The sequence below is a fragment of the Indicator indicator genome, chromosome 13, assembly GCF_027791375.1.
Source record: "Indicator indicator isolate 239-I01 chromosome 13, UM_Iind_1.1, whole genome shotgun sequence".
In the NCBI taxonomy this organism is placed as follows: domain Eukaryota; kingdom Metazoa; phylum Chordata; class Aves; order Piciformes; family Indicatoridae; genus Indicator; species Indicator indicator.
The window spans coordinates 27017017-27034888 of NC_072022.1; the positions used below are offsets into that span (position 1 = coordinate 27017017).

At 47.6% G+C, this 17872-nt stretch overlaps 2 protein-coding genes across 2 annotated transcripts in view; one reads left to right on the top strand and one right to left on the bottom strand.

Moving 5' to 3' along the window:
• Positions 1-17872, top strand: part of MED12L (mediator complex subunit 12L) — a 124702-nt gene that overhangs the window by 21275 nt on the left and 85555 nt on the right. Inside the window, 7 exon segments of the mRNA XM_054385766.1 lie at positions 948-1047; positions 1762-1898; positions 6622-6753; positions 8085-8211; positions 10169-10383; positions 11098-11202; positions 12152-12328. Coding sequence (XP_054241741.1) covers positions 948-1047; positions 1762-1898; positions 6622-6753; positions 8085-8211; positions 10169-10383; positions 11098-11202; positions 12152-12328 — 993 coding nt within the window.
• On the bottom strand, positions 14326-15316 carry GPR171 (G protein-coupled receptor 171). The gene is given in 2 exon segments (XM_054386156.1): positions 14326-14383; positions 14385-15316. Coding segments are annotated over 2 exon segments (990 nt in total).

The window sequence follows — 17872 nt, forward strand, 5'->3', positions numbered from 1 at the left end:
GCTAATTCCAAGAGCAGTGTTGTGACCTTACTTTGTCTGTCATTAGTGAAACTGGCAGGAAGTGTATTTACCTTCAGATGTTTTCTGTTAGCAAACTGAAATGAGTTGAAGTTGTTAAAGAAGAGGAAGCCTGGGGGAATGTGTTGTGGAACATGACTGTTAGAATCCTGGAATTGTCAGGGTTGGAAGGGACCTCAAGGCTCAGCCAGTTCCAACCCCCCTGCCATGGGCAGGGACACCTCACACTACAGCAGGTTGCTCACAGCCACATCCAGCCTGGCTGCAAAAACCTCCAGGGATGAGGCTTCCACCACCTCCCTGGGCAACCTGTGCCTGTCTCTCACCACCCTCATGGGGAAGAATTTCTTCCTAATATCCAATCTGAATCTCCCCACTTCTAGTTTTTTTTCCATTCCCCCCAGTCCTATCACTTCCTGACACCCTCAAAAGTCCCTCCCCAGCTTTCTTGTAGCCCCCTTCAGATACTGGACGGCCACAAGAAGGTCTCCTTGGAACCTTCTCTTCTCTAGACTGAACAACCCCAACTCTCTCAGTCTGTCTGCAGAGCAGCTCCAGCCCTCTGTTTATCCTCGTGGCCCTTCCCTGGACACCTTCCAGCACCTGCAGATCGTTCTTGTAATAGAGGCTCCAGAACTGACACCCTCCAAAGTCCCTCACAGACAGGCTGGAAGTTACCTTTTGGTGGGTTGAACCTTAAGGAAAAGATCTGTTGTTGTACAAGCTCATTGGTGACAGACAAAACAGTTGAACAGAACCTGCTTGGGTTTGTTGTTCCTAAACCTTAAGGAGCTGTTGTGGAACACCACAGGGTACCCTGCTCCTGCTGAGAAAGCTTTCAGGAGCTTCAAATGAAAATTGAGACTTCCCACCAGTAGCTAATTAGCAGCTCTCTCTATTTTTATTTTTAATTTTCTTTCCCTCCACAGGTTAGGGCAAAGATTTCTGAAGTAGAAGAGCAGATCAAACCAAGAGGCCAAGCTGTGGAGGTTCGGTGATCTTTTTACAAGTGCCAAGAATCAACTGCAGGTAAGAGAACTCCAGCTGGAACCAAGGTGGGGGTGGTGGTGGTGGTTGGGGGGTGTTAAGTTTTAAGCATCTGTTCTGCTGCTTTCAGTCTAACCTTGCGGCACCAGGATTCATCCTTGTGGTGGGTTGAAATTCCCCCCAGAATGAAGTTGCCAGACTAGCTGAGAGGGAAATCAAATGAAGCTCTTATTTACAAGCAGGCTAAAATCTAGAAGAATATGAAGGGCAATGAATATGTACAAAATATGCAATGTTTGCATATATTTACAATTTATAAACAACACAAGAACCCTTCCCTGGACAAAACCGGGGGTTACCAACAGCTTCCCCTTCTCTGCTCCCTTCCCCCATCCTATACAAGGGAAAAGAGAGAGAAGAGCAGAGAGTAGTTTGTTAATACCCAATCACAACAAGAATGCAGCTAAGCAAAAGCCACCAGCTGCTATCTGCTAGAGAGAAGAAGCAGCCCAAAAGAGTTAGTTTATACAATTAACTTTGTTAGTTATCAGACCAATGAGATTATTTAGACCTTATCATCCTTTTCCCTTTTCCATCCAATGGTGATTTCCTTACATTCGACCTCTTTCTCCTCCATCTGTGGAAAATTTTCCTAGGCATCAGCCTAAACCTGCCCCAATCCTGGTAACAGACCTGCCAGATGGGTGTCATTCTTGAGTGAACCTTTCCTTCCTCCTCTCTCACCCCCACCTGTAGGGGTGACCATCAGCAGAGTGTGGCACACCTTGGAGGTGTTGGATCGGCACTGCTCCAACAGGTTGGACTCCAGCAGTTCCCCAGAGACTCTTTATCACAAGATTTTCTGGGCAAACCAAAGTAAAGATACTCAAGAAGTAAAGGCTGCCTTCTCTTCTCACTTCCTAATCTGTACACAACAAGCTTCATTTCTACTGAGGAGAATTGGGGTGGATGTCTCTGTTTGATACAAAAGCTTTGTGGGTTTTTTTTTGGGGGAGGGAGGTTTCTTTGCTGTGCTTTTTCTTTACTGCTTGACATTTGGATTGACACAGACCTGATGGAGCAGGTCCAGAGGAGGGCCATGAAAATGATCAGGGGGTTGGAGCAGCTCTGCTATGAGGACAGGCTGAGGGAGCTGGGGGTGTTCAGCTGGAGAAGAGGAGGCTCTGGGGAGACCTAAGAGCAGCCTGACAGTATCTGAAGGGGGTTACAAGAAGGCTGGAGAGAGACTGTTTGCAAAGGCCTGCAGGGACAGGACCAGGGGCAATGGCTTCAAACTAGAGCAGAGCAGATTGAGATTGGATGTTAGGAGCTCTTTACCATGAGGGTAGTGGAACATGGGAATGGGATACCCAGGGGAGGTGGTTGGGGCCCCATCCTGGAATTCAAGGCGAGGCTCAACAGGGCTCTGGGCAACCTGATCTAGTTGGGGATGTCCCTGCTGACTGCAGGGGGGATTGGACTGGATGAGCTTTGGAGGTCCCTTCCAACCCAAACCCATTCTATGATTTGGGATTTATTAGGAGAAAACAGCTCTTTGCTGTTATATTGGAATCTTCTCCTATGTGAAGTTTAGAGTACATGGAAAGGATCTGTCAGGGTTTTGTGGGTTGTTTTTTTTAGGGTTTTGCCAAGTAAAATTGCAGTTTATTGTTTGGTAAAAACTTTTCAACCTCTCTTGTAGAAAGTAGTAAATGAATGAATTATGTATAGTAAAATATTCTAAACCTACACATTCTTTTTGTTTTGGAGGGGGGGTGGTATTTTTACCCATGCTTCTAGAACCATTTTCAGAGATCATGGAAAGTTTTTGTCATCAGTCTTCAGGTGCAACTAAGGAAGGGAATTAAGAAATGGGTTGGTATTTTTTTTTCTCCCTCCCCTTTTTATTTTAGAATAGTTGGTGAGACCTTACCCTGTCAGGCTGCTGTGTAGAAGAATACAGTTTGGTTAGCTTGAAGCATGCCTCAGCAGAGGGAGGGACACCTAGTAAGGGAATTTTCATGCCAGGATTTTCCAGTAGGGAATGGATGAAGGAGGGAGCAGTGGATTTGTAAGGACTGATACTGAATTTCTTGAAACCATTATGTAGAACCCTGAAGCTTCATGGATATTTGTGCACTTGGATAGCTTTTAAAGTTCAGGTCTCTGAACTTGTGTTTAGGTCTTGCTTCTTGTGTTGTCTTTGAAGTCTGGCTGGATTCTTCTGAAGCTAGGAGATGTTTTTTGGTTTAGAGGGGAAAAAAAAAAATCCTGGTTTGAACTCAGTTCTCACCAGCAGGGCTTGGTACAGATGCAGAGAGTTAATATTTGTCTTTCTGAGATCACTGTGCTGAAAGTGAAACAAACAAACAACAAAAAAAAAGCCCCAACTGGGCTGTGACCGTGGGAAAGGAGGTCTAAGGATGCCTTTTTGGTTAGAAAGCTACAATTTAACACTTTGCTAAGGGCTGAATCTGAGCCTGTTGCGATGCATGACAGAGTAAGAGAGACAAAATCAAATTGGCTCTGCAGAACCAGAGTCAGTTTCCACAAGCTCTGAGAAAGCAAAGCACGTTCTGAGCATTCTTGTGGTGTTCCTAATGATGCAGTTAGCATTAGTTCAGCTACTTGAACTGCTTAGTTGTCTGGAGCTTGTTTGTGTGGCTGTTTTCACCCTTGATTTCAGTAAATCCACCATCATGTTTCTGCTGACCTCTGTCTCTAAGGGCATTAAAGTCCCAAGCCTCTCTGGAAGGGGAAAATGCATTTTGTGACTTAAATAACACAACTTGTGTTTCCTTTAATCTCAGACCACTTCAGAGCAGTGCTTAATACTTTGTTGAGCATGGTCTCATCATTGCACAGAATCAGATTGTCAGGGTTGGAAGGGACCTCAAGGCTCATGCAGTTCCAACCCCCCTACATGGGCAGGGGCACCTCACACTAGATCAGGTTGCTCAGAGCCACATCCAGCCTGGCCTTAGAAACCTCCAGGGCTGAGGCTTTTACCTTCCTGGTAGTCCTTAAATTTAAAGCAAATATGCCAACTGTGCTCCAGTGCTAAGGTTTGTCTGAGCTGTTGCTCGTGCTGCGGTGCGTGCGTGCTGCTCGCTTCCATCCTTTAAGGGCTTTCACCCCTCTGGGTCTGCAGTCTCTGAGGCCTTTCTTCATCTCCCCTGTTTTAGTCTGCACTGCCAGTGTCACTGCATTCACTGGCTGAAAATCCCTCTAAATCTCTGATTCCATACAGAGTAATCCACCTGGAGAGCTCCCTCATTACAGATCTGTGTCTGTGAGCAGAGCTAATTTAGGTGAGGCTGCTGTTGGTCTCTTCTCACAGCTAATTAGTGATGGAACAAGAAGGAACAGCCTCAAGCTGCCACTGGGTAGGCTTGGGAAGAATTAGGAAGAATTTTTTTTCCCAGCAAGAGTGGTCAGGCACTGGAATGTGCTGCCCAGGGAGGTGGTAGAGTCCCCAAGTCTGGATGTGTTTCAAGGTGGTTTGGATGTGGTGCTTGGGGCTATGGTTTAGAGTAGGGTTCTGGGTTGGCCTTGATGATCCTGAGGCTCTGTTCCAACCTGACTGTTTCTGTGATTCTGTGTGCATTTGAGACTCTGAGTCAGGCATTTGTGGGTGTCCAGGCCCTTTTTTTTTTTTTTTCCTTCTATCCTACAAAAATCTGATGGTGCTCTTGTTCCTGGCCTGTTCTGCACTGCCTTCAGAAGTGCTCAGTATCCATACTTGTGGTGTTAGCTGACTGCATCTAACCACAGCACTGGTGACATTAACCCTGTCACTGCATTTGGGTAAAGAGAAGCATTTCCCCCTCCCCACTGCCCCCAGCCAGTGTTATTTGCTCTCTCTTGTTGGCCTGTGGATGTGTTTACAGGAAATTCCTCTGTGTGATGTGCATGTACACAGCAGCCTTCTTTAGCACACCCTTGGGTTTGGTGTTTTTTTTTTTTCTGAGGAGGAGGATGACTTGAGGCAGTAACTTTCATGCTTGTGGGTGTGAAATGCCTAAAAGTATTCATTTCCTGAGGGTGCCCTTCTCCTGTGTGCTTGTAAATGTTACTTTCTTGTGAGCTGCACAAACATCTACCCTTTATTTATCCCTTTGTTAAGAGATTTTTTTAATCCAGAGCTACACAGAGAAGTGAGTTCAAAAGTCAGAGTTCACAGCGTTGCTTGAAGTGATTGGAGTAAGATCCAGCCTGAAAATCACATCTGCTTCATGTGCAGGTTGGTCTCAGGTTTGAGTGTTCAGAGATGGCAGCCAGCTCAGGCAGGAGTGAGGAGCTTTAGCAGGTCCAGTTCAGAAGAACACAAGGAAAAAAAAAATCCTTCCACAGTGTGGTAATTATGGAAGCAGAGACTGGAGGAGCACTCAACAGCTAGCAGCTTACTCCATCCCATTGCTGCTCTGTAAATACACATTTCTTAGAGACATTCTCTGTTTCTTATCAATGTCTGTGTTGGCTCAGACAAAAATTGAGCTTTTGGGGAGATTTTTGATCTTGGTTATCTGGTAGAGACATTGCTAGAGGTTGTTTTGTGCTCTTTCTTTGTGTCAGTGTGATGTAGGTAGTGGTCTGGAAACAGCTGAAGGAGGTTTGGAAGAATTTATGTGAGGAAAGAGTAAGTTCTGTGTGGTTAACTGGGGTGAGAGGCTCTGTGGTGTGCTTTTCCTGTTGCTCATCAGGCAGAAAACACTTTTCTGTGTTTGTGAAGCAACTTTCTGATAAAGGAGAATTTTGACTTTATGATCAGCAGTGTGAAAACTGAGATTTCTCTCCTTGGCTTCCAGATTATATTTTGTTTGGAAACACTACAAATAAAGCAAACGTGGAGAGCAAGTTCTGCATGGGACAGCAATGTGCCCTGGTGGCCAAGAAGGCCAATGGGATCCTGGGGTGCATTCAGGAGATCCAGGGAGGTTCTCCTCTCCCTCTACTCTGCCCTGGTGAGACCTCACCTGGAATATTGCATCCAGTTTTGGGCTCCCCAGTTCAAGAGGGACAGGGATCTGCTGGAGAGAGTCTAAGGGAGGGCTCCAAGGATGCTGAAGGGATTGGAGCACTGCCCTGTAAGGAGAGGCTGAGAGCCCTGGGGCTGTTTAGTCTGGAGAAGAGAAAACTGAGAGGGAATTTAATCAATGTCTATCAATATCTGAGGGCTGGGGGTCAAGAGGGAGGGGACAGGCTCTGCTCAGTTGCACCCTGGGATAGGACAAGAGGCTATGGATAGAAACTGCAGCACAGGAGGTTCCACCTCAGCATGAGGAGGAACTTCTTCACTGGGAGGGTCCCAGAGCAGTGGAACAGGCTGCCCAGAGAGGTTGTGGAGTCTCCTTCTCTGGAGACTTTCTGGATGTGTTCCTGTGTGACCTGTGCTGGATTCTCTGGTCCTGCTCTGGCAGGGGGGGGGTCAGACTTAATGATCTTTGGATGTCCCTTCCAACCCCTAGCATCTGTGATCCTGTGTGCACCTGGCAGTGCTAAAGAACAAAACTCAGCTTTTATCTGTCCCACAGCATGCTGGTGGCTGCAAGCTGCTGAGGAGCAGCCTGCTGTGTGGGTGACAGGGTTTTGTGTCTCTGTTCTCACCCTGAGCAGGGAGCCCCCAGCGATGAGGCCGTGGTGATGCTGCTCTGTGAATGGGCTGTGAGCTGCAAAAGGTCTGGTAAGCGCAGGGCCATGGCTGTAGTCAAGCAGCTGGAGAAGAGGCAAGCAGAAATTGAAGCAGAAGTAAGTTATTTCCACTTCTGGGACAGTGTCACCAGTGTGCTTAACACTTAAGTAAGGTAGTTCTTGAGGAATCATCACTTCAGTCTCATTACACAGCAAATAGGTTTGGTGGCTTTTGGAGCACTGGGGATTTTTGTTGTCAGTTTACAACTTTTTAAATTCTAGATAATCTTAAAAATGTAAACCAACCCCTTCTAGTTAAAGTCAGGATAACCAGCAGCCTGTCCTGTGCCAGCTGATTCATGTCTGTTGGTTTGAGCTGCTTTACTTCTGTCAACTACTTGCCCAAACAAAGAGGTGCTGCTGACACTGGAGGCCCTCAAAAAGAGGGGGTGGGTCTGGCTTAGGGGCAGGGATCTTCAGCTGGTGGAGGACTCTGGGGAGATTCTGCAAGTAAGATCCATTTGGGGTCAAAATGTGAGTGCAAGTTTAAGTCCTGCATTCCTAGAAGGGCTTTGTTTTCAGGGACAATGACATGTTTCCCTGGAGAGCAGGATGCTGCAGTGCCATCTGGGATGTAAACTCCTGCCTGTGCCTTGTGGCAAGTGCTCCTGCTCCAGCTCACACAGGCTGGCACTCGAAACTTCAGCAGTAGGAGCTGTGCCCTGCAGTGAGGGTTAAACAGGCAGCTGGTCCCCACAGCCTTGCTGCAGCTCTGGGCCAGGGGAACTCCCCACAGCATTGCTGCCTTGGCCTCACTGCTATCCAGTTTGTGTGGGAAGGGTCTTCTTTTGAGGTGGGTTTTCTAAGTAGGAAAAAAATGTCCCCAGGACAATGCTGTGATGTCTGCTCAGCCTGGTGTGGGGACACTGGTGAGAACACTCCCAGAAGTGCATCTGTCTGTAAGACACTGTGAGGTGCAACAGGACCTTCACTCTCCAAAGCCTCTCTGCTTTGTCTGCTCCTCACCATAAAGCCTTGGTTAGAAAGGAGCTGGCTGTTGTTTCTGCCTCCCTCACAGGAAACCCACCCTGGGTAGGGATGTTTTGCCCTGGTTATTGTTGTATTTAGTGTCTTACACAAACAAGAGGAGTTACCTTCTGTGGTCACACTGATCCTGGCAGTTTTGTATCTTACATTTTGGCTGTTACATGAACCCACGTTGCAGATGATGCCTCAGGCATTCCTGGTCCATCAGTAACCCAAAGTGATGAAACGAAACAGAAACAGCCCCATAGGCAACGGGAAAAACCTATTCTAGAGCAAGTCTGGGGTTTCTGAGGAGGTAGGAAAGGATCCACATGAGGAGGGGCTGCCTTGGAAGCACACTGTGGGAATGCTGTGTGGATTTGTGCCTGACTACATCTGTTGTTATTTGTTTGGCTGTGCAGAGATGTGGGGAATCTGAGGTCCTGGATGAAAAGGAATCCCTGTCTTCAGCCTCCTTGGCAGGTTCCAGTCTTCCTGTCTTTCAGAATGTCCCTCTAAGGTTTTTGGATACACAAGCTCCCTGGTTATGTGAGTAGGAACTCATTTATATCCCAGAGGGGGTCAGAAGCAACTGGGCTGCTGTCTGTCTGCTGGGGCTACTGCTTTGCTCTAGCAGGAAATGGTTTCAAGCTGCACCAGGGGAGGTTCAGCCTGGATGCTAGGAGATGCTTCTTCACAGAGAGGGTTCTCAAACATTGGAATGGTCTGCCCAGGGCAGTGGTGGAGTCACCATCCCTGTACCTGGTGCTTGGGGGCATGGTTGAGTCTTCAGTGCTGGGTTAAGGGTTGGACTGGATGAGCTTGGAGGTCTCTTCCAACCAGATGTTTTCTGTGATTCTGTGTTCCACAGAATCCACAGTTTCCACAATTACCTGCTCTGTTTCTTTGCAAGCTGCTGCCTTGTTCTGGGATCTTTCTGTGATCTGGATTCCTTTCTTTCCACATGAGGGAAGTTGGCAGAAACCATGTTTATTTCTCTTTAAGCTTGGGGGGGAATGGCTTGCACTCTGTGCATGTTTAACAGCAAACACTTCCCTCTTTGACCCATCCACATTCCAAGTGCCTGGCTGAATTTGTCAGCTGTTAGCTGACAAATGGGTGGATTGCAAAAGGATTTTTTTTTCTTTTGTTCACTGTTAGGTTGCTCTGTGAAATGAGTTGGCCAAGAAACCTGTCTGATAGTGTAGCTGCTGCTTCTGCTATCTTAAGTACTGCCAGTTTAGTGCATTTTGTTTTCTGGTGCCCTTAAAGCAAACTGAAATCTCTCAACATCCCAAAAAGGAGAAGCTTCTGGAAAATGTGCTGCAGGCTCTGAGGTATTGTGGCAGGGCTCTATTTTGGTGCCAGTGCTGACCCTGGGTTGATAAACCATCCCAACTATTTGTGTTCTGCTTGTTCTGAGCTAACTTGAGCTTGTAAAGAAAAATTGGGTTTTAGATCAATGAGGATGATTTGGATTTGGTAGCTCTGCAGCTGGAGGTTTGGTTGCCCAGTGGAGTCAGTGTGGTATGAAAGCTTTTTTTTTTTTTTTTCTGCAGTGCTGCAAACCTTTCTGTGGTACAGAAGAAATCCAATTAAAGATAGGTGCAACAAAGAAACTTAGCAGCATGATTTGCTGCTGTGTTTCTCTAGGCTTTGCTGTGGCACTGGAAAATAATAATAATATTTACTGAACTCTTTCCTGATGCCTCTGTGTGTGTGAGCACAATTTAATAGCTAAAACACACACACACTGGCAAGCTTTAGTAGCAGATTGCCTTACATCTCGAGGGCCTCCCATGCAAAGATCTTGAGCTGCCTGCACAGATTTCAGAAGGTTTTCTGGTTTGAATACAAGGGCTGCTACAGTAATTCAGTTTGAGAGGAGAGGGCAACCCCTTGGGGTCTGTTACAGTCCAGAGCTTCAGCTATAGCTTTTTATGCCACAAGGAATGTCCTTTCCCTCCCTTCTTTTTATCTTTTGGGAGTATTTAACACTCTAATTAACCTCTGACACCCCCCCCACCCCCCCACCCCCCCTCCGACTGGGGCTTTGGAGTCCACTGCTCTCTGAAATGTCTGTCCCATGTCTGGAGCTGACAACAGAGAGAAACATGCAATTAGATGGGAAATGGTTTTTTCTGACCTGTGTAGGATGCCTGACACATTCTTAGTAGGCTTTTAGGTTGGACATTAGGAGGAAGCTCTTTACCATGAGGGTGCTGGAACGCTGGAACAAGTTGCCCAGGGAGGTAGTTGAGGCTCCATCCTTGGAGATATTCAAGGTTGGGCTGGACAGGGCTCTGGGCAGCCTGATCTAATGGAGGATGTCCCTGCTGACTGCAGGGGGTTGGACTTAGATGATCTTTGGAGGTCCCTTCCAACCCAAACCATTCTCTGACTTTCTAATCGATTGGCTGGGGTTTGCAGTTTGGATAGCTGAAACCCAAAGACTTACAAGCTGAAACCACACTCTGACTTTGCTCCTTCTTCTGTTTTTGAGTAGCTGATCCAAACAGTGACCAGGAGAAGACAGAGTTTGTGAACTTGGTGCTGCTGTTCTCTGAATTCACCCAGCACAGCGTTTTCTCCCACGATGCCTACATGTGCGCTTTCATAGCCTGGGGAGACTTGTCCATCACTGCAACCCCCAGACCACAGTCACCTCCTGGGGACATGGGGCAGCAACATTGCTCCAAGGACCATGATGTGAAACTGCAGGTAACACTTCAGGCTGTTTCTCCTGTATTTTGTGCTCTGTTTTGTTAAACATCAGGCAGGAGATGCTCAGTTCTGCAGCATGAGTGCTTCAGAGTTTTGAAGCATGATTGTTTCAGGTAGGGGATCCTAAGTTCTTATATTTATTTTATCTCCTTGTCTCTTTCCCTCTCTTGGAAAAGACTGAAAGTGATCCATTAGCCTCATTCCTGTGTGTTGCTGTGAATATTGCTGGTTTAGTGCAAATACACTGAACTGATAGTTTTCTGGTGATCTCTCTGTTGGTCTCTTGGCCAAATTTGCCCTGAAAACCTGAGGGGTTTCTACAAGCTGCCTTGTGTGTTGCAACGAAGTGGGAAATCAATCTTGGGGATGTACAGGAGTCAGCTTCCTGTTCCGTGGGTGTCCCTGGAGCAGAATTGCTCGTTGGGGATATACTTCAAAGTTTTGTTTCCCCCTTTGGCTCCTGCTCTTTCCTATGCCTCTGTAGATTTCTGCTTGAGAAATAACTTCTGTGAGTTGAAGCTTTTCATAAAAATTTAACAGTCAGTATGGGAAAACTTCTTGCCATCAACCCTTTGCTTTCCCAATTCTTACTTGGGGGGAGTGCTTGGGTTGTTAACCTGTGATCAGTTAGATGGCTCTTCAGTAAGATGTGACTGATCCTTGGTTTGGTTTTTTTTTTTTTTTTTTTTTTTTCTCCCTGGCCACTGTCAGGACCATAGTGGTATGGAACACATGGGCATTGACTCAGGAGCCACCAGTGTTTTTGATGATGTAGACAAGAGTGACTTTAAGGCAGAATTTGATTTGGAGTTTCCAGTAGGTTTAACTTCTGATTTTCTGCATGCCTTTGGTGCCTGTGCCTGCTGCTTGCTGCTGCCACTGCACCACCTCCCCATAGCCCCAGCACCACCTCACTGCTTCCATCCACAGCCCATGGCCTTGGGTATCCAGTCTCTGCCCTCTTCTGTGTCACTGCCTCCTTTCTCTGCTGGGTGACAGCTTGCTGCTCTCCTGTGCTTCCCCTCCTTGTCCACCTGCACACTCCCCTGCCTCTCCTTCCCTTCCTGGCCCTTGTCCCAGCACATTCAGAGTGCTGTGTGTTAAACAGGAGTAAATAAGCAGAGCTACCAACTTCTTTGGCATCCCAGAGCCCCACTGATACCACTTGCTTTTCAATTGACTGTTCAAGTTTTGGCTCTCTCAAGTTTTGGCTCTCTCTTCCAAATCTTTTCCCCCTCTCTTTTTTTTCTTACTGTTAGCCTGGTTCTGCATGGCTCTTGACTCGCCTCATTTCTTCCTCTGGTCTGATCCTTGTTCAGCACCCACCCAGACCTGTCAGTGCAGATTGTTTGCAGGACACTGGGACCCCTTTTTCAACCTGACATCTCTCATACTGGTGGTTTCAACCATGCCTGCCCACAGTGTCTGTCACTTCCCATTTCACCCTTGTCATGATTTCCCTCCCTCACTGGGATATCTCACTGTGGTTTCTGTGTCAGAGCAGCACAAGCAGCGTGGCAGTTGCTCTTTATTGTCATCCTTTGTTCCTTAAATGGCTGCTGCTGCTTTAAAACTCTCTGATAACAACAGAGATGTGCCTAGACATGCAATGTGTGTGTCTGTCTCTGAAATTTCAGGCTTGATGATGGTTGCCCTTGCCTTGCCTGAGGCTCAAATGTTTCAGCTCCAGTCTCTTACTGCAGTTGCTTGAATCTGGAAAGCCAGAGGTTGTGCTTACCTGGAACTTTTGTTTTACATGCCTCAGGATTTCTCTCTGATGCCTGGGGAGCCCTGTGAGAGTGTGAACCCCTCCTTAGACAGAAGGATTTCAGCTGCCAGCAAGAAGTCAGTCAAGAGGGAAGGACTGAGGGAAGTGATTTTCCCATCCAATTATGACCTCCTGTGCCACTTGCAGTACGCAACGCATTTCCCTGTGCCTCTGGTGAGTGACCTCTGCTTGTCTGCCCAACAGTGCTGCCTGCTGTGACAGCAGAACCTCCAAAGGAAGGGAAGCTCCCTGTCTGCAGGGAGCTGGGTGCTGTGACCTCTGCCTGAGGACCCCATGCCCACACTGTGGCTGTGGGGGTAGGTTTAGAGAAGCCCATGGGCATCCAAATGGGGTCAGAGGAAGGAGACCTAATATTGTGTGCTGGCTTCTTTGGGCACCACAATAAACCACCACAGTCCAGGGGCTAGACAACTTGATGTTGTGGTTGGGCAGATGGATGGCTACCAAAATATCTGACAGAAGCAGTTCTGACATGTACAGGACAGAAGGGTGTTACTTCCTCCCATCCACTCCCTGCTGCTTCTGGCATGGAGTTTTGGCTGCTGCTGCTGTTGTGTTTGTCTGTAGGCTCATGGCAACTTCAGAAAGCCCCATGAATAACTTTCCAGATCCCAAACCCTCATTCAGATGGCTTCTTGTGTTTTCTGCTGTGCTGAGAAAGGGCCCAGATACTGAATGAGCCTTGAGCTGGAATGAATCTACTTGAGAATGACTCTTATGATTGTTGTACCAACAGTGATAAGTTCTAAACAGTATTGAATGCTCTCAGTGCCAGGCACAGCTTGCTTTGCTTTAGATGTCTCACTCCACAAAGTCTGGGTTCTGATTTATTGCAAGTTAAATTGTTATGAGAACACTGAATGAGCTATTTCTGTTCACAAGACTTTTGGATACTTGCTTCAAGTTTTGAGTCATATTTTGCCCATTTTAAGGATCAGGGAAAGAAAAAAAGGACACCTTGGTTTTGTTTCTGGAATGTTTTTGATTTGGGGATGGAGCTAATCCAGGTATCTGGGGTTTTCCTATGCAAATAGATGATTCTACAGATGTATTGGTTTTTTGGAAGTACCTGTCAACTAGAATCTTAATAAACTGAGTTGCTGTGTCCTAAATACAGAGAACACACAGTACCTGAAGGAGGCCTACAAGAAGGATGGAGAGAAGCTGTTTACAAAAGCCTGCAGTGACAGCATGAGGGGCAATGGCTTCAAACCAGAGGAGATTTAGAATGGATATTAGGAACAGGTTCTTTACAGTGAAGGTGGTGGAACACTGCAACGGGTTGCCCAGGGAGGTGGTTGGGGCCCCAGCCCTGGAGATACTCGACAGAGCTCTGGGCACCTGATCTAGCTGAGGATGTCCCTGCTGACTGTAGAGGGGGTTGGACTGGATGACCTTTGGAGGTCTCTTCCAACCCAGACCATTCTATGATTCTATGATTTATCCTTTTTATCTTAATTTCCTTGAATTTCCTGTAATAACAAATTAGCTTTTTCCTATTTCTTGAAGCAGCAGCATCAAGGAGAGGCCATGGAACTTGGCAAGAACAAGACATTTCTTTATTAAAAACTGCAGGAGTGATGTAAGCAGATAATTAGTGCAGCTTAAAATCACAGGATGTTAGGGGTTGGAAGGGACCTCTGAAGATCATCCAGTCCAAGCCCCCTGCCAGAGCAGGACCATAGAATCCAGCACAGGTCACACAGGAACACATCCAGATGGGGCTTGAAAGTCTCCAGAGAAGGAGACTGGAGTAAATAATGCCCTCTGAAGTGCTTTTTGGGGGTAACTGTGTATATGAAAACTCTGCAGCTGCAGAGCTGCTGTTAAATAATCTCTTGGTGTGCCATACTGAAGGGAGAACGTGAGCTGCTTGCCATAAATAATCACACTGCTGTGTTTGAGCCTGTCTGGACAGGCTGTGTTCTCCAGCATTGCTGATCCCTGTAGATCATCACTGGTACATGGATCTGAAAGGCATTGTTGAACACTCTGCTCCCTCAGACCTGTGATCTGACCCTGTAACAGAGCCAGCTGGGTTTGGTCAGGTTTTTTTCTCCTCCTGCTTGGGCTTGTGGTTGAGCAGGGATGTCGTTAGCCACATCAGGTGTGCTTGCAGCTGCACAGCTGCTATTCGTGCTGCAGGTGCTTCAGCTGGCTGTCAGCCATTCCTTCTGCCTCTGCTGTAGCCTTCTGTCCTGCACCTCTGTCTGTGGAAGGCTTTCCCTCCTTGGATGCTGCAAAAGTCTCAGTAACCTTCAGTCTGAAGGATTGGGAGAGGTGGTAGTACAGGACGGGGTCGAAGCAGAGGTTGGACACTGCCAACAGCAGGGTAGCTTCCTTGGCCTTGAAAAGAGCTTGCTTGAGAGAGCAGCTGGTGATGGTGTGGCTTTGGCTGAGGGTGTAGGGGATGCGGACGATGTGGTAGGGGAGGAAGCAGAGCAGGTAGCCTGCAGTCACCAGCAGGATGCTGACCAGGGCCCTCCTGGCGTGCACGTAGCCCTCGCTGTACTTGTTGCGGTACAGCTGCCTGACTGCCAGGAAGTTGGAGATCAGGATCATGGCTGAGAAGTTCAGGAATATGGCTGTGCAGATGAAGTTGGTGAAGACGTGCCAGTCCCTGCCAAATTTGGTCTTGAAATCGATGCAGGTGGCTCCAGGCCTCTCTTTGATGGTTCTGATGGGGATGGCCATGTTGGGCACTGTTACCAGGAGAACCATGGCCCACACGGCGGCAGACAGCACCTTGGCAAAGCCTGGCTCCTGAACCCGGTAGATCTTGGAGCTGTGCGTCAGCTGAAGGCAACGATCCATGCTTACAAATCCCAGGAATATGATGGATAAGTACATGTTCAGGTAGATGAAACAGGCTGTGACTTGACAGTGGAAGATGGTCAGTTTCCAGGGTGCCACTCCGAGGTCGACAACGATCTTGACCGGCAGCGCCAGAGTCAGCAAGAAATCCGCCATCAGGAGGTTGATTAAGTAGATGCTCATGCACCTCTGCTTCTGACCTTTTTGTGTGAATGCCCAGAGTGCAAAGCAGCTTCCAATGAAGCCCACGAGGAAAATCAAATAGTAAAAATAGGTGAAAGGTGCCATTTCCCCACCCACATGGCAGTGGGAAATGTTGCTTGGCATCGCAGATTTCTTGTGCGAGTTGGTTTGGCTGCTAGGAGACAGCAAGACCCTGCAAAAAGAACCCAGAATCACAGAATGTTAGGGGCTAGAAGGAGCCTCGAAAGCTCATCCAGTCCAACACCCCTGCCAGAGCAGGAGCACCTAGAGCAGATCACACAGGAGCACATCCAGGTGGGTTTGGAATATATCCAGAGAAAGAGGCTCCACAGTCCCCCTGGGTAGCCTGTTCCAGTGTTCTGTCACCCTCACAGGGAAAAAAATCTTCCTCATGTTCACATGGAACTTCCTGTGCCTCAACATCCACCCATTGCCCCTTGTCCATCAATGACATCAGGTTTTTCTGAGAAACAGGAATTTTGGTTAATTCATTTCATGTGGAAAAAAAAATGCAATTGGGAAGGAATATTTTTTTTTTTCCCTCTCTCCTTGTGCTGCTTCACAGAAATTGAAAAGAGCTTTGTTCTCATGTTGCAAAAAGTTTGGAGATGTGTTAGAATTTCTTCTTGAACATAGAATTTCTGAGAACACAGAATAATAGATTCATAGAGTTGTTAGGGCTGGAAGGGACCTCAAGGCTCAGCCAGTTCCAATCCCCCTGCCATGGGCAGGGACACCTCACACTACAGCAGGTTGCACAGAGCCACATCCAGCCTGGCCTTAAGAGCCTCCAGGGATGAGGCTTCCTGGGCAATCTGATCCAGTGTCTCACCACCCTCATGGTAAAAAACATGAAGAGGAGAAACTTATCCACTAGAACTGAATGAGTTAGCCCAAGCCCCACCACTGCCCCAACCAACAGAGGAAGGGTTTGAATCTGTTTATGATTTAAGCATCTGGTTACTAATGGTCATACTGAAACTTCACAGCTTCTCAGCAGCTGCAACTGTGCCTAAACCCAGGGTGATGTCTGCAGCAGCCTTATTCTGTGAAAGATGTTGGAGTTGGAGGTTGGAGATGTGGGAGTTGGAGGTTACTGCACTGTCAGGACGATGCAGGGAGGTGCTGGGGAGAGGAGCTATGAGTTCTGAGAAGCCCTAAGGTTCTGCAGACTCCTCTCTCATCCTGCCTGAGCAGAGGAGTAATTAATGGCTTATTTTTATGAAGCTTTTAAAAGACAGTTTGAAAGAAGCTTTTTAGGCTCCCTTAGAAATTACAGGGAGGCAAAGTAGACAACTTTGAGTCTTAATTTTAGCTAAATCTACTACTCCATGACCAAGGGGTTCTGGTTGGTTTCGTTTTTTTGCTTGCTACACTGCCAGACTGCCACACAGAATGTTTGTGGGTAAGGGAGGCAGGTTCATTAGAGTTTCTTGGAATGAAAGCTAATGTATTTATGTCTTGAATAGCATCAGTGCAACACTTTGATTTCATTAGAGTGTGTATCAAAATGAGGGACAATATAAGAGAACCATTGTATTTGCACTTTTATTTTTCTGCTGTAAGACACGTCCAGATGTGCATAGCTCATAAACCTCATTGAAGGTACTCCTAGGATTTAAAACAAGGGGAAAAGCAGCTTGTTTTGTGCAGTTCACAGGATCACAGGATGTTAGGAGTTGGAAGAGACCTCTGAAGATCATTGAGGCCAACCCCTTGCCAGAGCAGGACCATAGAATCCAGCACAGGTCACACAGGAACACATCCAGATGGGGCTGGAAAGTTTCTAGAGAAGGAGATTCTACAACCCCTCTGGGCAGTCTGTTCCCATGCTCTGGGACCCTCCCAGTGAAGAAGTTCCTCTTCATGTGGAGGTGGAACCTCCTGTGCTGCAGTTTCTCTCCATTGCCCCTTGTCCCATCCCAGGGTGCAGCTGAGCAGAGCCTGTCCCCTCCCTCCTGACCCCCAGCCCTCAGATATTTATAGATGTTTATTAACTGCCCTCTCAGTCTTCTGTTCTCCAGACTAAAAAGCCCCAGGGCTCTCAGCCTCTCCTCACAGGGAGAGAAGAGTTGGCTTTCTGCAGGAGGTTTCTTTTGTCCTGAAGACAAGACTGAGTTTGACTCAGTTGGGGCGTGCTTGGTTGCGTGCAGGGCTTGTCACCCTGGTCCTGAGCTGGTGGGAGCTGTGTCATGGCACAGCTCTGCTCACCCTCCACAGCACAAAGAGGCAGCCCAGCAAAGCAAGCCCTGACACACTTCTAGAACTGGAGCCTCCAGGGATTTAGCACAGCTGCAGCCCAGTGACAGTGACCAGAGGCAGAGCAAGGGCTGCTTTGCAGGACCCTTGAGACTGGTTCCCTGTTAATGTTTCAGGCTGTGTATTTACCTAGCTCTAGACAGGCTGGGATAAAGACTCAGAGCACCTACCTCTCCTGGTGGTCTCTGGGGCCTTCTGAGCAGGATCCTGCAGGGTCTGCTGCCTTGGAGGCTCTCCCAGCCCAGTGGTGTGTTACTTGTTCCCCTGCCTGTGTCTGCTGGGGTTTCAGAATGAGGCTGTGGTTTGTAGCTGTGCTGGCTGACGCAGTTCAAACCAGCGTTCAAACAGCTAAACCACAGGGAAGGGACCTAAAAGAGAGGCCACAGGAAGATGTCAGTGTTAACGGAACAGCCCAGAGAG